Genomic DNA, 17,662 nt, shown 5'->3' with positions numbered 1-17,662 from the left:
TTGATCTCTGAATATTGACAGTTATTTTGGAATAAGTAGAAGATAAGATGAATAAAAACTGGAAAAAGGTAAGATTACCTTAATTTCAAAAATGAGTGAAAATATGGAAACTGTAGAGAGATGAAGTTTAAGTATATCTCTGATGATCATTCTAGAAGAAACTTGTTAAAGTATTTTGTCAGCAGTATTTTTGCTCAAAGTTTATATGTGTAAATCATGAAAATGCAATGAAAGGGTATATCTGTATTTTAGAAACATCAGAAATCTCATGATAAACAAACAAAGAAAAAAATTGTATGCTAGATGATAGTAAATGTAGGTGGATGAATAGTTGGTTCAAAACTGTATCTTCAGTTCTAATTATTGTATCAGTATATTTTTCCCCAGGAGAATATTTTCAGTAGCTCACCAAAAGATTCATGACTTTGTTACCATGATTTGGTTACAGCCTTAAAAGTTATATGTATCAAATCTGTGAATTACACAAAACTGGGAGACATCATTAGCACTATAAATGTAAAACTGCAAGGGGGTTGGAGTAAGAAGAAAATGAAGGTCAAAGGGTGAAAACAAACTCCCCCATCAAAATAAAACTAAAAAAAAAATGAAATGTAATATTGGAAGTACCCAAAAGGAATGATCGAGTCTATAAGAAAGCTTAGGTATTTTAAAGACTAGTAATTCAATATGTCAGTTACATATCAAGGCTACCATCTAAGACTGCCTTAACAGAAGCCTAAAATCCCAATTACTGAAGGTAATCTGCCCACTATAATTTAATGTAAAAATACAATTCTGGGCCACGAATTTTTAAAAAACTGTAGCAAAAAAACACATAAAATTTACATTTTCAACTATTTTTAAGGGCAAAGTTTACTACTGTTACCTGTATTTATATTGTTGTGCAGCAGGTCCCCAGAATTTTTTTTTAACCTTGCAAATTGAAACTCTATACTTAAGAACATCAACTCCCCACTTTGGCTGTTAATTTTACTAAAGTTATTAAAAATGCAACTATATGCACAATAGGGCAATTGGCAGGAAAAGAGCCTGCAATCATTTTTATCATGTAAGGAAAAAATGAAGGAAGTAGTGTGATTAATCTGAGCAGTTGTAGGTGAACATGATGGTCTTTTATTATCTAAAGACCTATCCTGTGGGAAGGTTATAAATTCAGCCTGTGTAGCTTCAAAGGACAGAAGAGTATACCTGAGTATAATCTTTGAGAATGGAGATGCTGGCTTTATAAAGGAATAATATTCTGAAATTTGATTACTGCCCAACAGTAAAATAAACTATCCTGAAAAATTGCCAATTTTTTGTTCCTGAAAATATTCAAACAAGAACAGGATAAGTATCTTGGAGACCAGTTTTAGAAGAATTCTTATATTGGATGAAAGTTTGAATTATGTAACATCTATATTCAATGTACAAAGTCCGTGATTCTCTGAAATAGACAACTAGAGGTGAATAGGGATGTGTTTCAATATTGCTACATGTACTAACTTATTTTGAAATTTTGGACATACAACTCCAAGTGCTTCAGCTTTTTTTTTTTCCATAACATGAGGGGGTAAATGAATGATATTTCTTATTTTTTTAAATTCCTATGTATTGAATATATGCATTGGTAGGTATATGCTTACATGCTAAAGAGAGACATATAGTGAGAAAAAGAAAGAAAATAAATGAGGTAAGTAAACAAACACTTATAACAGTATTGCCCTTCTTCAATTCAGCACTAAGAACTGGGAGACACTAAGAACTTCCACATTCTATAGAAAGAACCCAGTATTTGGAGACATTCTACATAAAAAGAGAGTACTCTACAAGCCAACCTTGTGGAGAAAGCAGTGGATTCAAGGGAAGGAGAGAATGCATGAGAGCCATTCAAGAAATGCTGTGGGTGCATGAAAAGAGAGAACTGACTGGGTGTTGCACAGGAACTACATTGGCCATTTTATCCTGTATCCAGAGAGGAGGAAAGGACTATAGGGTTGTGGTAGGCTTCAGAGATGGGTCATCTGGAAAGCTGTTTGATCTCAACATTTGGAAGAGCAAAATAAGGTGAATGCAGGAAAAATGGGCAAAACTTTTTTTGATATCAGCAATGCAACCAAGAGGACAGCCCCAAAGCGATCATGTTGTAGCAACTTACGGCCGCAATATATAACACTTTCGGTGGGAAAGATGAGGGGTAGGGAATAAAAGAGATTGAGATTGTGATGTGAAAGGGCCATAAAGAAGGGAGAAGGGACACAGAGAAGAAAGTATTCAGGGAACTGAGAGGAGGAGACATCAGGTGTGTTTGAAGATTTCACATAAAAGCCTGCAAGAAACTGCATTTCTCATGTGTCAGAGGACTGTAATATTCAGCTCAGAGAAGCAGAGAAAATGTTACCAGGAAGCCTCCTTAAAAGATGTCACCCATTTGCTCCATCTGTCCCCTCTGCCTGAAGTATTAAGTCTAGAGAGAGAGGAAAAGTGGGGAGGGGAAAAAAGATGGGAAAAAAGACAAGAAAACACAAAACACATTCCCCTCTCATCCAAGTTCCTAGAACCTCAAGTTTAACTGGCAACAACAGAGGAGAAATCTTGGACTAAGAAATAATATTGGATGATTCAATCAAAGTTATAGGAACTAAGAGTTACCAAAGTTATTGTGTCTGCCAAGATGTTATTAAGGAATGGCAAAGCAGATGAAAGCAGTGCTTGGCAATAATCATATTTCATATCAGTTCTCCACTGGGTTAATGAACCTCATTAAATTTGTTACACACATATGCAGTTTTTTTCCTACCAAGTTGAAAAATTACACTTAATCAGAAACTTTGTTTTTCTGATAATTTAGTTAAACTAATTTAAATGCAATTATTTCTCTTTTAGAGCTCTTCTGTTTTTGTCTCACACTTATCAAGTCTCTTTCTGAGATACTTTGCTCTTTAATAATGTAGAGTAAAATTATAATATTACAAGTACACAAGACAGAGTTCTACTATCTCCAAAGATTAAAAAATAAACACCCATAAAATGGAGTAGCATTAACTTAGAAAATTTTAGTAGATTTTTTCATTATTCCCCATTTAATTGTCACTCAATCTTTCAATAAACTTTAGGTATTTTCCAAAGTTAAACCCTTTGAACAAATTATAAGTTATTAATTCATATTAAGGTGCATTTATTTAAAAACAAAACCTATGTTTAAACCTACATTTAAAAACCTGGAAGACAGAACAACCCAAACGTTGCTAAAGTTTAAAATAAACAACTATATTGTTTTTCAGTAAATTGTCCAAAAGCCAAAAGGAGAATTTTTTGAAATATTTGTATAATTAATCATGAAATACCCTTATATTTAATACTATAATTCAGGGATAGGAAGGAAATTTGTCTGAATAATTGTTTCCATCTTGAATTAATTTTGCACATATAAACATAATTATATTATTAAGTATATGCAAGACAAAATCAAATATAAGTGGTGGTTTCCTTGAGTTAGTGGTTCCTAAAGTGGGACTCCAGGAGGACGAGCATGAGAGTCGGAATCAAGGGGAAATGTATTAGAAACATAAATTCTTGGGCCCAACCCAGGAGCTACTGGATCAGAGACTCTGGGAATGGGTGAAGTGGCCCAACATTCTGGTTTTAACAAGCCTGCCAGGAAATCTGATTCATGCTGCTCGAGTTTGAGAAACAACATCTTAAGTTAATAACTCTCAGGCTTGAGTACATATTAATACCATATAGAAATCATTAAATATCTGATTCATGAGTCCCACCCCCAGAGATTCTTAATTAATTAATTAGTCTAGAGTTGGGTATAGACAGGTGATTTTAAAGCTCCTCAGGTCATTCTTTTTTTGACAACTCAGGTTGAGAACCCATGCTAAGTCCTATCCTGGAAATGAGATTGATCATTTAGTTCTTCCACACATAATCCCCTTCTAACAGAGGCTTCACAATTTTAACATATCCTCTCTTATTTGTAACATCAATTTACAGATTCTCCTTTCAACATATGAAGATTACTGAAAAAGTTAATATTGTTTAAAGATTAAGACAGAACCCTCAAGGGCCTTCCTAATTATTTAAATGTTTGCCAAATACAATCTCAACCTAATAAGTGCAATTAACTTGTAAAGACAAATGCAAGTAAAATGAATCACATTTGTCAATGGGTACTAGTGCACTGCACTGAAAATCTGAAGCCCAGATGTAATAGGCTTGGCTTCTATGTTTTACAAGAAGCATTCCTAAGCATAGGATTCTCATATATTTAATTCTAAATTTTAATATTGTTTTTGTTGTAAAGCAGTAGTTATTTAAATACAAAAGAGGTTGTTCCTGGAACTGAAGTGTTAGGGGAAAAAAGTGATTGCAGAGCCTTCTAATAGTATTAAGCCTATGGGAACTTGACCAATTCCAAAGGGCAAAATAATATATGATCAGTCCAAGTTTTATAATGATGATGGGTAAAACAGGGAATGAGATGGACCTATATCCATTTCTAGATTATTGACAAGTAGAGTGATAGCTTCTCAACAAAGTGAATTTAAAAATTCATATTTTTGTCATTTTGAATTTAGTGCAGAATAATTTTTGTTATAAGAGAAATCTATGCAATTCTCTCAACAGCTTTAAAAGTGATTGTGCCTACCAGAGCTTCACTATAAGCTTCTCTACTGACAGAAATTTTTATTTAAAATGATGATATAAAAAATAAATGTATTTGACTACAGAGAGGACAACACTTGGAGAGAAACACATGTGTTACATTGCATAGGAAACATGGTCCTGAAACCAACCTGCATGTTTAATGTCACCATAGTTTTTTGTTTTTTCCTAGTGATGCTATCCTTCCTATGACACAGGGTTTGTTCTGTGCTTTTTTTTTTTTTTTTTTTTTTTTAAATTTCCCCAATCCACAGCTACCTTTCTAGGACCATTTTATACTCATGACATTAAGAGTATTCATCATTTTATAGTCACAGGCCATCTCAATTCTGACAGGGGCACCCCTGAAAAATTCAATTCTATACCTCCTGTGTAATTTTCTGCTGCCTACTACTATGGCTCGCGTTCTGGGAGGAAAGTCCAGGCAGGGGTCTCTTCTGGCCTGTCCTGGACTACCCTGCTCTTTCTTAGTCACTCTCTTCATCAATTCTGCTGTCTCCACTGCATGCCCAGGGACCCCCACAGTCTGCTGCAAAATGTTAGAGTGCTTTGAAGACAACTGGCCCTACAACAACACATGCAGACCACTAGCCAGCTGTCCCTCCACCATTAGCTATCTTATCTACTTATGAAATTATTTAAGAACTATGTTAATATATCAAGGGTCATCATGGAGAGTCTTTATTATAGTTTTGCTTTGCTAACATGGTTGGGACAGAGAAGGTATCTCTGTAGCTCTGAGGTTTTGATTTCTGGTAATGCAGCTACTCACTGGGGCTTCACTGTTGGCACTTGAAAACCATAGGACCTTCCTTTCCACTGGAAACAAATGGAAAATAGAGGTGGGTGAGAGGCCCTCAGCCTAGATTCTTAGGGGTAGTTTTTTCTCTGCTCTTAGAGATGTCTGTGAGAGATGATGAAGTTCTAAATTCAGAGAGAAGTTCAGAGATGTTACTTTTATTAGCCTCATTTGTCCTAAGTGCCCTGGCTTCATGTGACTTTGCCATTCTTCTGGTCTTCCATTGAGCTCCAATATTCTTTCTGCACAGAGAAATACATTCTATAAAATCTGCCTATATTTTACAACCAAACATTGGACAACTAAATGTCACCCTGTATTCATACCTGGTAGCGAACTAAAGGTGTTTTGTACTAGCTTTCAAGAACTGATTTCTAAACTTCCAAGAATTCTATGAGTCAATTGTTAAGCACACAGCCATTATTAAAAAAAATAATTATATAAATTTACAGTTAAATAAATAATGTTGAAAACAAAGTCAATACATTTTCAAGGATGATAAATTCCTAATTATTTAGCTTTTGGAATTATTTACATGTATTATAACCATTGTGAAAATATAGTATGCTGGTGTGAACATTTCCCAACTCCACAGTCAGAGAGTCACACTGACAGCTTGACATTGGCCGTGGTAGGAGCATTTACACCAGGGGAGGAGGTTAGTTCAGCTTCCACCTGGTGATAACCATTTTCCCTTATCTAGTGACTCCCCGAGAAACTGCCTCACACAATTTGTATATTGCCAGACCTTTTTCAGTAGCTGAGCCTCATGGGCAATCAGCAGGTGGCAGCAGGTCTCAGGATGTTTTGCATCTTTTGCTTACTTGCCCCAGATTCAGCACTGGTGGCAGCCAGCCTTGTATGCAACTTGGACACTTGTACATGGACCAAGGCTCAGCACTGGAAACTACCAACTGTGGATTATTTTTTAGCTCCTAATAGGTGCCCTGGGCCAGTCACAGGCAGTGTCTGACATAATTTTCCCCTAGAAGCCCCAGAACAAACACACCAGGTGGTGGGCTACAAGCCACTACGGAGCATGACCCAATTAGCTCCACAAGTGGCACACTTAAAGAAAGGTCTCAACTTCTGGCCAAGATGGAGGTATAGATAGATACATTGTGCCTCTTCACAGAACCAAAAGAAGGACAATAATAAATTTAAAAACAAACAGGCAAAAAATAACCAGAATTGCCTGAAAATCAAACTGTATGGAGGAATGACAACCAAGGAATTAAAGAAGAAACATTCATCCAGACCGGTAGGAGGGGCAGAGATGGGCAGTCAGGCTAGAGAGTATTTATGGAAAGACTGCAGCTTGAGGACTGGGGCAGGCAAGGTGGAGGCTGGCAGACTGAGTGAGGCAGAGGCTGGCCCATTGGGAAGTCCCACATTTGCGTGCAGATAAACTGGGAGGAACAACAGGGGAGTGAGACAGACCACTTCCAGGGTTCCAGCACAGGCAAATAAAGCCTCAAAACCTTTGTCTGTAAAAATCTGTGGGGGTTGCAGCAGTGGTAGAACCTCCCAGCTTCAGAGAAAAGTTCATTGGAGAGACCCATACACAAACCACTTAATTGGGAATCAGGACCAAACATCTCCAATTTGGTTTTGGGTAGTGGGGGAAGTGACTGAAAGCCAGCCAAGAATCATCAAGCACCATTGTTCCCTCTCTGACCCCTCTCCCACATACAGCACCACAATGCAGCCATATGGGTTGCCCCACCTTGGAAAATACCTAAGGCTGTACTACTTACTACATAACAGGTGAGCTGAGACAAAAGAATACATGGCCCAAATGAAAGAACAGATCAAAGCACCAAAAAAAAAAAAAAAAAAAAGAATTAAGCAATGAAGAGATAGCCCAACTATCAGATGCAGAGTTCAAAAACCTGGTAATCAGGATGCTCACAGAAATGTTTGAGTATTGAAAAATAGAGGAAGAAGTTAAGGCTATGCAAAGTCAAATAAAGAAAAATATATAGGGAACAGTGAAGGGAAGGAAACAGGAACTCAAATCAACAATTTGGAGCAGAAGGAAGAAATAAACATACAACCAGAGCAGAATGAAGAAACAGGAATTCAAAAAAATGAGGAGAGGCTGAGGAACCTCTGGAACAACTAAATGTTCCAACATCCGAATCTTCTGGGAGTGCCAGAAGAAAAAGAGGAAGAGAAATAAATTGAAAACTTATTTGAACAAATAATAAAGGAGAACTTCCCCAATCTAGTGAAAGAAATAGACTTCCAGGAAGTTCAGGAAGCCCAGAGAGTCCCAAACAAGTTGGACCCAAGGAGGCACATACCAAGGCACATCATAATTACATTACTCAAGATTAAAGAGAAGAGAATCTTAAAAGCAGTAAGAGAAAAGGAGACGGTTACCTACAAAGGAGTTCCCATTACATTACCAACTGATTTCTCAAAAGAAACTTTACAGGCAAGAAGGGACTAGAAAGAAGTATTTGAAGTCATGAAAGGCAAGGGCCTGCATCCAAGATTGCTCTATCCAGCAAAGTTATCATTTAGGATGGGGCGGGCAGATCAAGTGCTTCCCAGATAAGGTCAAGTTGAAGGAGTTCATCATCACAATCCCTTATTATATGAAATGTTAAAGGGACTTATCTAAGAAAAAGAAGATCAAAAAATACAAACAGTGAAATGAAAACAAACTCACAAGTTTCAATAATCAAACCTGAAAAAAAAAAAAAGAACTAAGCAAACAACTAGAACAGGAATAGATTCACAGAAATAGAGATTACATGGAGGGTTATCAGCAGGAAGGGGGTGAGGGTGAATGGGGGGAAAAGTACAGGGAATAAGAAGCACAAATGGTAGGTACAAAATAGACAGGGGGAGGTTAAGAATAGTATGGGAAATGAACATGTCAAAGAACTTATATATATGACCCACGGACATAAATTAAGGTGGGAGAATGATGGTGGGAGGGGGTACAGGGTGGAGGAGAATAAAGGGGAGAAACAATATGACAACTGTAATAGCATAATCAATAAAATATATTAAAAATAAAAGAAAATACTGAATAATGATAAAGGGGCAAACTCAAAAACAGGATATAACACTTGTAAACATTTATACACTCAACATAAATATATAAAGCAAATATTAATGGACATAAAGGGAAATATCAGAGAAGAAGTAAAGGAAATAGATTCTAAAAAGAAAAGAAAATAAGAAAAAAGAAAATCAATGAAACCAAGAACTCTTTCCTTGGGGGAGGAAAAAAAAAGATGGACAAACCTTTAACCAGATTCATCAAGAGAAAAAAAAAGAGAGGAAACAAATTTAAAAAATCAGAATAAAAGATGATATATGACAGTTAACAGAATAGAAATGCAAAGGACCCTGGCTGGCGTAGCTCAGTGGATTGAGCGCGGGCTGGGAACCAAAGTGTCCCAGGTTCGATTCCCAGCCAGGGTACATTCCTGGGTTGCAGGCCATAACCCCCAGCAACCGCACATTGATGTTTCCCTCTCTCTCTCTCTCTCTCCCTCCCTTCCCTCCCTAAAAAAAAAAATAAATAAAATATTAAAAAAAAAAAAAAAAAAAATGCAAAGGATTATAAGTAAATTGTATAAGCAATTATATGTTAACAAATTGGCCACTCTGAAAGAAATTGATAAATTTGCAGGATTTATCACATAATCTCTTCAAACATAATATCTTCAAAAACTTAATCAACAAGAAACAAAGAAGCAACAAATACAACCAACAAAATCAAAGCAGTAATCAAAACAAATTCCAACAAGAGTCCTAGACTGAATGACTTCACAGGCATATTTTACCAGTCAGAAAAGAAATAACACAAATCCTTTCAAACTTATTCCAAAAAACTTCAGGAGGAGGGCAGACTTCTAACCTCATTGTTGAGGCCAGTATTATCCTGATTCCAAAATCAAATAAAGATATTATATAGAAAGTAAATAATAGGCCAACAACCCTGAGGAACATAGATGTTAAAATTCTCACAAAAATATTAGAAAACTGAATTTAGCAATACATTAAAAAAATCATACACCATAACCAAGTGGTATTTAATTCCAGGGTGCAAGGTTGGTATGATTGATTCACGAATCAATAAATGTGACATACCACACAAACAAAATGAAACATAAAAATCAAACGATCATATCAATAGATACAGAAAAATATTTGACAAAATTCAGTACTCATTTACAAAAAAGAAATGTTTTTAAGTGTGAATAAAGGGAACATAATGAAAGCCATATACGACAAACCCACAACTAGCATCATTATCAAGGGGAAAGAGCTAAAATTGTTTTTCTTAAATCAGTAACAAGACAGGGATGTCCACTTTTACTGCTCTTGTTCAACACAGCATTGTAGTCCTAGGCACACAAATCAGAAAAGAAGAAATAGAAGGCACCCAAATCAGGAGGCAATAAGTAAAGTGGACATTATTTGTAAATGACATGATACTGTATATAGAGATCCCTAAAGATTCTATCAAAAACACTATGAAAACCAGCCCTGGCTGGCATAGCTCAGTGGATTGAGCACAGGCTGGGAACCAAAGTGTCCCAGGTTCAATTCCCAGCCAGGGTACATTCCTGGGTTGCAGGCCATGACCGCCAGCAACCACACATTGATGTTTCTCTCTCTCTCTCTCTCTCTCTCCCTCTCTCTCTCTCTCCTTCCCTTCCCTCTCTAAAAATAAATAAATAAAATCTTTTAAAAAAACCATTATGAAAACCAATAAAATGAATTCAACAAAGTAGCAGGATACAAAATAGATATTCAGAAATTGTTTGCATTTTATATACCAATAATGAACTGATAGAAAAAAGATAAAATGCTTTTGAATAAATTTAACCAATGAGATAAAAGATGTGAACTTGGAAAATTATAAGACAGTGAGGAAAGAAAATGAAGAAGGTACAGATAAATGGAATCATATACCATGCTCATGGATAGAAAGAATTAAAATTGGTAAAACATCCATACTACCCAAACCAATTGATAGTTTCAATGCAATTCATATCAAGATGCAATGGCATATTTCCCAGAACTAGACAAAATATTTCAAAACTTTTTATGGGCCCAGAAAAGACCACACATAGCCACAGCAATCTTGAGAAAGAAGAACAAACTTGGAGGTATCTTGTCACCTGATAACAAACCTTACTACAAGGCTATAATAATCAAAACAGCATGGTACTGGCATAAAAACAGACACAGAGATCAATGGAACAGAATACAGAGCCCAGAAATAAATTCACACTTATATGGCCAATTAATATATGGCAAAGGGGGCAAGAACATACAATGGGTTAAAGAGCGTCTCTTTGGACAGATACATGCAAAAAATTGAAGCTAAACCACCTTCTTAAACTATATGCAAGAACAAAACTTAAAATGCATTAATGACTTGAGTATAAGACTTGAGACCATAAAATTCCTAGAAGAAAACATAAGCAATAAAACCTCTAATGTTTCTCTTAGCAATAATTTTTCTTATATATCTCCTCGGGCAAGGGAAATAAAATAAAAAAAAAATAAATAGGACTACATAAGTAAAATAGACTTAGAAGGTATTACGCTTAGTGGATTAAGTCAAACAGGGAGAGACAAATGCCATTTGATTTAACTTATATGTGAAATCTAAGAACTAAATCAACAAACAAAAACAGACTTAGCCATACAGAGAATTGACTGATGGTTGCCAGAGGGGAGAAGGTGTAGTGGGCTCAGTGAAAAGATGAAGGGATTAAGAAATACAAATTGTTAATTACCGAAGAGTAATGGAGATGTAAATTACAGCATAGGGAATATAGTCAATAACAGCATATTAAGTATTATGGTGCTGGGTGGTAGTTGGAATATTGTGGGACCACTTTGATAAGTTATATGATACTCTAACCACTATTATGTATACCTGAAACTAATAAAAAATAATATTGAATGTCAAAACTGTACTATTAAATATTTGTTTGGGTCTCTATTGCTTTCTTCTTGAACATCAATATTGTCTTCTTTAAAATGGCAAACTGCACTACTTAATTTATACATTTATTCAGATGTTACAAACCCAAATACCTACAGGGGCTTATTAGTGTAGTATTAGAAAATTTTTAATAAAAAGATATAGTTAAAAAGTGAATGCACCCTCTAAATAAAGCCATTTCAATTTTAGGGTAAAAAAAATTGTTTCCAAATGTTAAAAGTATTATAACATGAGGTTAAATTATTAAAAAATATATATTCAATTTCATTATTTTAGTATATGTCCTAAACATGTGTAATATATGTTATAGCTGTATTTATATAACTATGTAAATATAGTTTATATACTTTATATAACATAGTTATATATGTTATATCATCATAGTTATATGAAGAATCCATAGCTATGCCTGAAATAAAGCACATATCTAAGAAAATATGGTTTATTCTACTGTTTTTCTCTATGTATTATTGTGACAAATCATCATAAATATACTGATGTTTGGGTACAAATGAGAAAAATTAAAGCTGTAACTTCATGTAACATTAAATTTATTATTTTCAAAAGTAGGAGGATTAAAGAAAATTGACAAGGAATTTTACTATTAACAAAATTTCTTAAACTAATAACAATTTGTCCTTCAGAATAAAATATCTATGGAAATGAAGCACATGGTTTACCAACTATGTATCCTCAACCTTTATTGCTTATTTCTCTAAGAATATAACATAGGTATGCCAACAAGAAACATGTCCTCATTTTCTCCAAATGTCACTCAGTATATTCTGTTTGAAAACTGTAATCATATAGACATAAGATTAATAATGATCATTAGACAATGTCATGCTTGCCTTATTATAACCACTTCCTAATAAAAAACCTACTATATTTGGATCCATTTATTTTACCTGAAGATATGATACTTCCTCATTAATAGGATATATTTTTAATCATGAAATGATACATTTGTGCCCAAAAGACTCTGTTGACTTGCATTTATAAATAAAACCTTTTAATAGAGGATAATCAAACCTTTTAATAATAGAATAACCTTTTAATAGAGATTATAGTGATAGAATCTTGTATCTGACCCAGTCTCTACTAACACCAGGGTTCACTCCCAACTTACCACAAGATTCCGTTTCATCTGTCTCGTCACCACAGTCATCTTCCCTGTCACACAGCCACGCATTGGGAATGCAGCGTCCGTTTCCACAAGAAAACTGGTCCGATTGGCATGTCTTAGCTATGGTGATCAATTAATTTACAAAGAATACATTTACAGGCCTTTAAAGCAGTATTAAAGATAACTCATTCAATACCTTTTTAAATATATTATATTGCTTTAGTAGATAAAATATTTTGAAAGTAAATTTTTATTTAGTTTATGACAATGCCAGCTTGCTTATCTCTCTAAAGTTCACATGCTTTGCCCTTCAATTAAAATCATTATTTAAAATTTTTTCCTGTCACATGCTTATGAATATACAGTTGAATTAAACTTCATCCAACTTTTAATTAAAAAAAGAATTTTGAATGGTGTTTGCCCAAAACCCAAGAAAACTTTTACTGCACTGTAGGAGGAAGGATTTAAACACTACCTCAGGGAATCTAGTTTCTAACAATGGGGGTCAGAATTACCCTTTTCTCTTATTTTCTTTGCAACATTTTATTTATTTATTTTAGAGGGTGGGGAAGGGAGGGAGGAAGAGAGGAAGAAAGAGATCAATGTATGGTTGCCTCTCATATACGCCCTGCTGAAGAACTAGCCCACAGCCCAGGCATGTGCCCTGACTGGGAATCCAACCAGCAACCCTTTGCTTTTCAGTCCAGCACTCAATCCACTGAGCCACACCAGCCAGGCCAGGGCCAGAATTACAGAATTATGATTTTCTTCTAACATTATCAATGCATTTATTATACACACATACACGTATATATTTATATATAATACAACATATAATATACTATAATCATATGTTATATTGTATTGTATTATATGTGATGTTATATACAATTTTATTAATTATATAATATTATATATTATAGTTATATAATATCAATTTCATAGTATAATTAATCATACACAATATAATTATATGATGTGATTATATTATATATGATGAATTATATTAATCATGCAATGCATATTATAATATAATGCATTATATAATATAAGTGCATATAATATAATTATATTAGATATAATGTTATATATAATAATGTATATTGTGATTATTACATACTATATATTAATGTATTAGATATATTATACTTATTATAATATGTGATAATTTATATAAATATACACATACAAATATATATGTGCACACACACATGTTTTTAAAAGATTTTATTTATTTATTTTTAGAGAGGGGAAGGGTGGGAGAGAGGAAAACATCTATGTGTGGTTGCCTCTTGAGTGCCCCCTACTGGAGAGCTGGCCTACAACCCAGATATGTGCCCTAACTGGGAATCAAACTGGGGAACTTTGGTTAGCTGTCAGGCACTCAATGCACTGAGCCACACCAGCCAGGGCCACTGCATTTATTTTTTTTTTATCTCTAAATGGTCCAATATGTATAGAGCAAGAATGCAGATTATATTTTTTAAATATATATTTTGCCCTAAGATAGATTTTTAAACTCACTTTTCAGTACAGTTATATAAAAATGTGTGATTTTTAATAAAAGATATTAATGAACTTTGCTTTGGTCTCTTTTATGGGTTTCAGTGAACACACATGGAGTCTTGCTTTTTATGTCAGCCAAAGGCAGGTTATTAAAACTCTTCCATTAAGTGGTTATGTTCTTCAAGGATTTTGATTACTTTTTTCTATTACAATCAGGTTACCCTCTGACAGCAGAAAAGCCTATATAGCTTCCCTAACTCTTTTCCCCGGCCTTAGGTTGTTACATAGTTATTTTGAAGTGTGTGATTTTCTTTTGTTTTCCTTTTCTCCCTCTAAACTACAAATTTGTGCTCATGAGTATTAGTATCCCACCCATTCTTTCTTTTTACTGGACCAGAGAAAGAGAAATGTTGGGAAGTGCATACTAAAACCTATTAATATTTGGGTTAGAAGAAGATAAGGCAGATGAGGAATGATTAGGGTATGGACTTTTGTGACTATGACAAGAGAATATTACTTAAATTATATGTGCATTGCCTCTTGTTTCCTGGCTTGAGGATAATAAGGATGTGTTCTTTTTCTTCAAAACACACTGTCAGCTTGGCTACTAACTATAGGTATAAAATAGAGTGGTTCAAAGTCAAGTCATCCAAACATACTAAAATAGGTTTCCATAAATCAGGTTTTTAGAGGCCATTTAAAATAATTTCTTGAAAGTTATATACTATGTGTTTCCTTTTAAGCAAAATACATTTGCAATGTAAAGATGTATTAGTGACTACTTCAAAGATTACTCAAGAAAAATAAATGGAAAACTTACTGGCTTGGTTGGATATATTGGATTAGATATATCATTTCTATTCTCAGTGCCTATACTTAAGAATACCAGGAAAATTATTACACTATATTTTTTGCTTTGCTTATGTGGAGAAGGGTCCTGAAACAAAACATTTCATATAATATTAGATTTATTCATTTTTTACATGTTGTGTTTTATATTAATAGATTTTTAGTATCCCAACAAATATGTGTCTTACTAAGGTTTGCAATGGTGAGTTTCAAGTAGGATTAAATATTTCTATGTTGTCTCATTGGGCTGATTCTACAGATCTTCTGTTAAATTATTCTAACATTAGATTAAATCAACAAAGCCCCTAGGTAATTTTAATAAAACTATGCCTACTTGAAAAAATATGTATATATTTGTTTTAGCCTAGAGAAGAAGGAAGATGTTGGCATTAGTTTATCTGTTGGTAAGGAGAGGGCATAGAAATATGAGAAAGATTAATAAAATTTTTACATGTCTCTGTGCTGTTCCACTGGTTGCAGAAAATACCTTTAACATTTAGGAGAAATTTAATGAGAGGTATTTTTCAATTATTTTCTCTTCTCTCTTTCCTCTTTACTTCCCTTGTTTCTCCCTCCCTCCCTTTCTTCCTTCTTTTTGTTATTCCCCTCTCCCTCCCTACCTCTTTTCCTTTTAGTCTCTCCACTTTTTCTTTTCCTCCATAACTTTTTTCTTCATTAATCCTCTACCTATTCTGCTTCTTCAGTATTTCTTTTTTTCTTGCTTTAAAGAGAAATATCGCAGATTTTTATGCTCATTAAATTCTTATTCACCCTATAGTAAGAATATGTTAAATTTTCTAATATACTTCAATGTGATGTTCTTATGTAATTGTATTCTATTCTGGTCTTGTAGGTTTAATTCTATCAAAGTTTTCTCAGACTTTTCTCTTGTTAAGAAAATGCTGGTGATTAGAAAGGACAATAAGAAAGAGCTCTTAAAGCCTATCTCACAAAATCATCTTGTTAAAAATTTGTGTCATCTCATTAACTCTGAAGCTTGAAAAACTGTTATAAATTATTACTGCAGAGAATATTTACTGGCTTATCATTGAGGAGCAGTTTGCCCTGAAAATATATGAATTCATTGTCTGTTCTAATCTTAGAGAAAATGAGCCTGCTTAGTTTACTAAGAAAAGTGAAGTGATTTCAGATGAGAAAGATGTTTCATTGCATAAATCTACAAGTACTGTCTGCCTATATGATATAATCACATCGACTAAATTAGCACTTTCTAATCGCTTGATTTATATCAAGAAGACATAACCTTTACTTTTTCAGTTGTTGTTCCCATCAGATCTAAGTTAGTTTGGAGGTAAGATTAGCAGAGCTGCACTGGAGGACTCTAATTTTGTAGCAAATGCTGCTCTCATAAATAGGAAATTTACACTTCCTCAGTGGAATTATTTATCTAGCAGAGAATCAGAAATTCATTGTTACAATGTGAATTTTTCTACCCATCACTAATTATGCTTCTTGTATAGCCATGTAGCAATGAGAAATCCCATAATGCACAGGAACAATAACTCCATAACTTCCTTTTCATCATTTAAAGAAAAGCACTAGGGTGCTGCTGGTCAGTATCATTTTTCAATATTTATCTGGCTAATAACAACCTTTCTGGTACACTATTACAACCTCTACCACAAACTGCATATTCCTGTTCAACAGGAATCTGGCTAAGGATTCAAAAGCTTATTACAATGGGACACATAATGTGGAAATATAAATAGGTTTAGTAGGTGGGATTTCTTGGGGGAAAAACCCTCCTACCCCACATAAACAATATGCCAGGAACAGAGAACTATTCACAAATTCTGCATAAAATGCATAAATTAATTTTCCAAGGTAAAAAGTAATAAACAACAAGAACAGCAAGACAGCAACAAAACAAATAGAGTTTTTCTTGTGAGTGGCCTATATCATCACATGCTAACCAACCTCAATCTCTACTGCCAAGTCAGACTTTGCAGGGACAAGTCTTGTCCAAGCAGTATATCGCCAGTCAGTCCATATGGACAGAGAAAGTGCCAAATTACTTTGGAAATCAAAGGCATGCTCAAAGATTAAGTTAAAGATCATTATAGTCTAGCTTTTGTGGCATCAAACATTGAATTCATTTAATACTGCAATAATCAGGTCAGAAGCACTAGTGAGCATTGACCTGCATTTTTATGCAGATTAGCTTTGGAAGAGATTTATGTATGTCTCCAAACAAATCTTTACCTGCACAAGTTTGATTGGATTCGTCTTCATTGCTCCCACAATCATTAGCTCCATCACAGAGCCATCTCTTGGGGATGCAGCGATTATTCTTGCATTGAAATTGATCATCAGGACAGCTATGATTGACTGGGGCAAGAGGTAGAGGGAGAGAAGAAGAAAGCTTAATGATATAAATTTGAACAAAGTTATGTTTAGTTAGTTATGGAAAAGTTACAGTAATTATTAGAGTATAATACATCTCAGCTTTTTCATGCAGTGTCTTATTTATCAAAACTATTAATATTCCAGTCTCTGTTAAAATGTAATAATTTTATAGAAGACAAGTAATTAAATCTCATATGAAAGTAAATATATTTATTTTTCATGCCTCCAATAAAACCAATTGCTCCACTAACTTTTGTTTTCATTCCTTAACATAACAGATTACTCAATTTCAAATTTTTTACAAAGAAAACTCTTAAAAGTAAGCTCAAATTTTAATGTGAAATGTAACAAATAT

The 17,662-nt window shown here is 34.1% G+C and overlaps 1 protein-coding gene across 1 annotated transcript in view; it reads right to left on the bottom strand.

The window, feature by feature from the left end:
• Positions 1–17,662, bottom strand: part of LRP1B (LDL receptor related protein 1B) — a 1,792,671-nt gene that overhangs the window by 697,465 nt on the left and 1,077,544 nt on the right. The window contains exons 17-18 of the mRNA XM_036023545.1: positions 17,164–17,289; positions 12,589–12,705 (exon numbers count right to left, since the gene is read on the bottom strand). Of these exons, the coding sequence (XP_035879438.1) occupies positions 12,589–12,705; positions 17,164–17,289 (243 nt within the window). The remainder of the gene's footprint in view (positions 1–12,588; positions 12,706–17,163; positions 17,290–17,662) is intronic.

Source organism: Phyllostomus discolor, chromosome 4 (genome assembly GCF_004126475.2).
Source record: "Phyllostomus discolor isolate MPI-MPIP mPhyDis1 chromosome 4, mPhyDis1.pri.v3, whole genome shotgun sequence".
In the NCBI taxonomy this organism is placed as follows: Eukaryota; Metazoa; Chordata; class Mammalia; order Chiroptera; family Phyllostomidae; genus Phyllostomus; species Phyllostomus discolor.
Note: the sequence above shows the minus strand (reverse complement) of the source record. Positions and strands in the feature narration are given on the sequence as shown.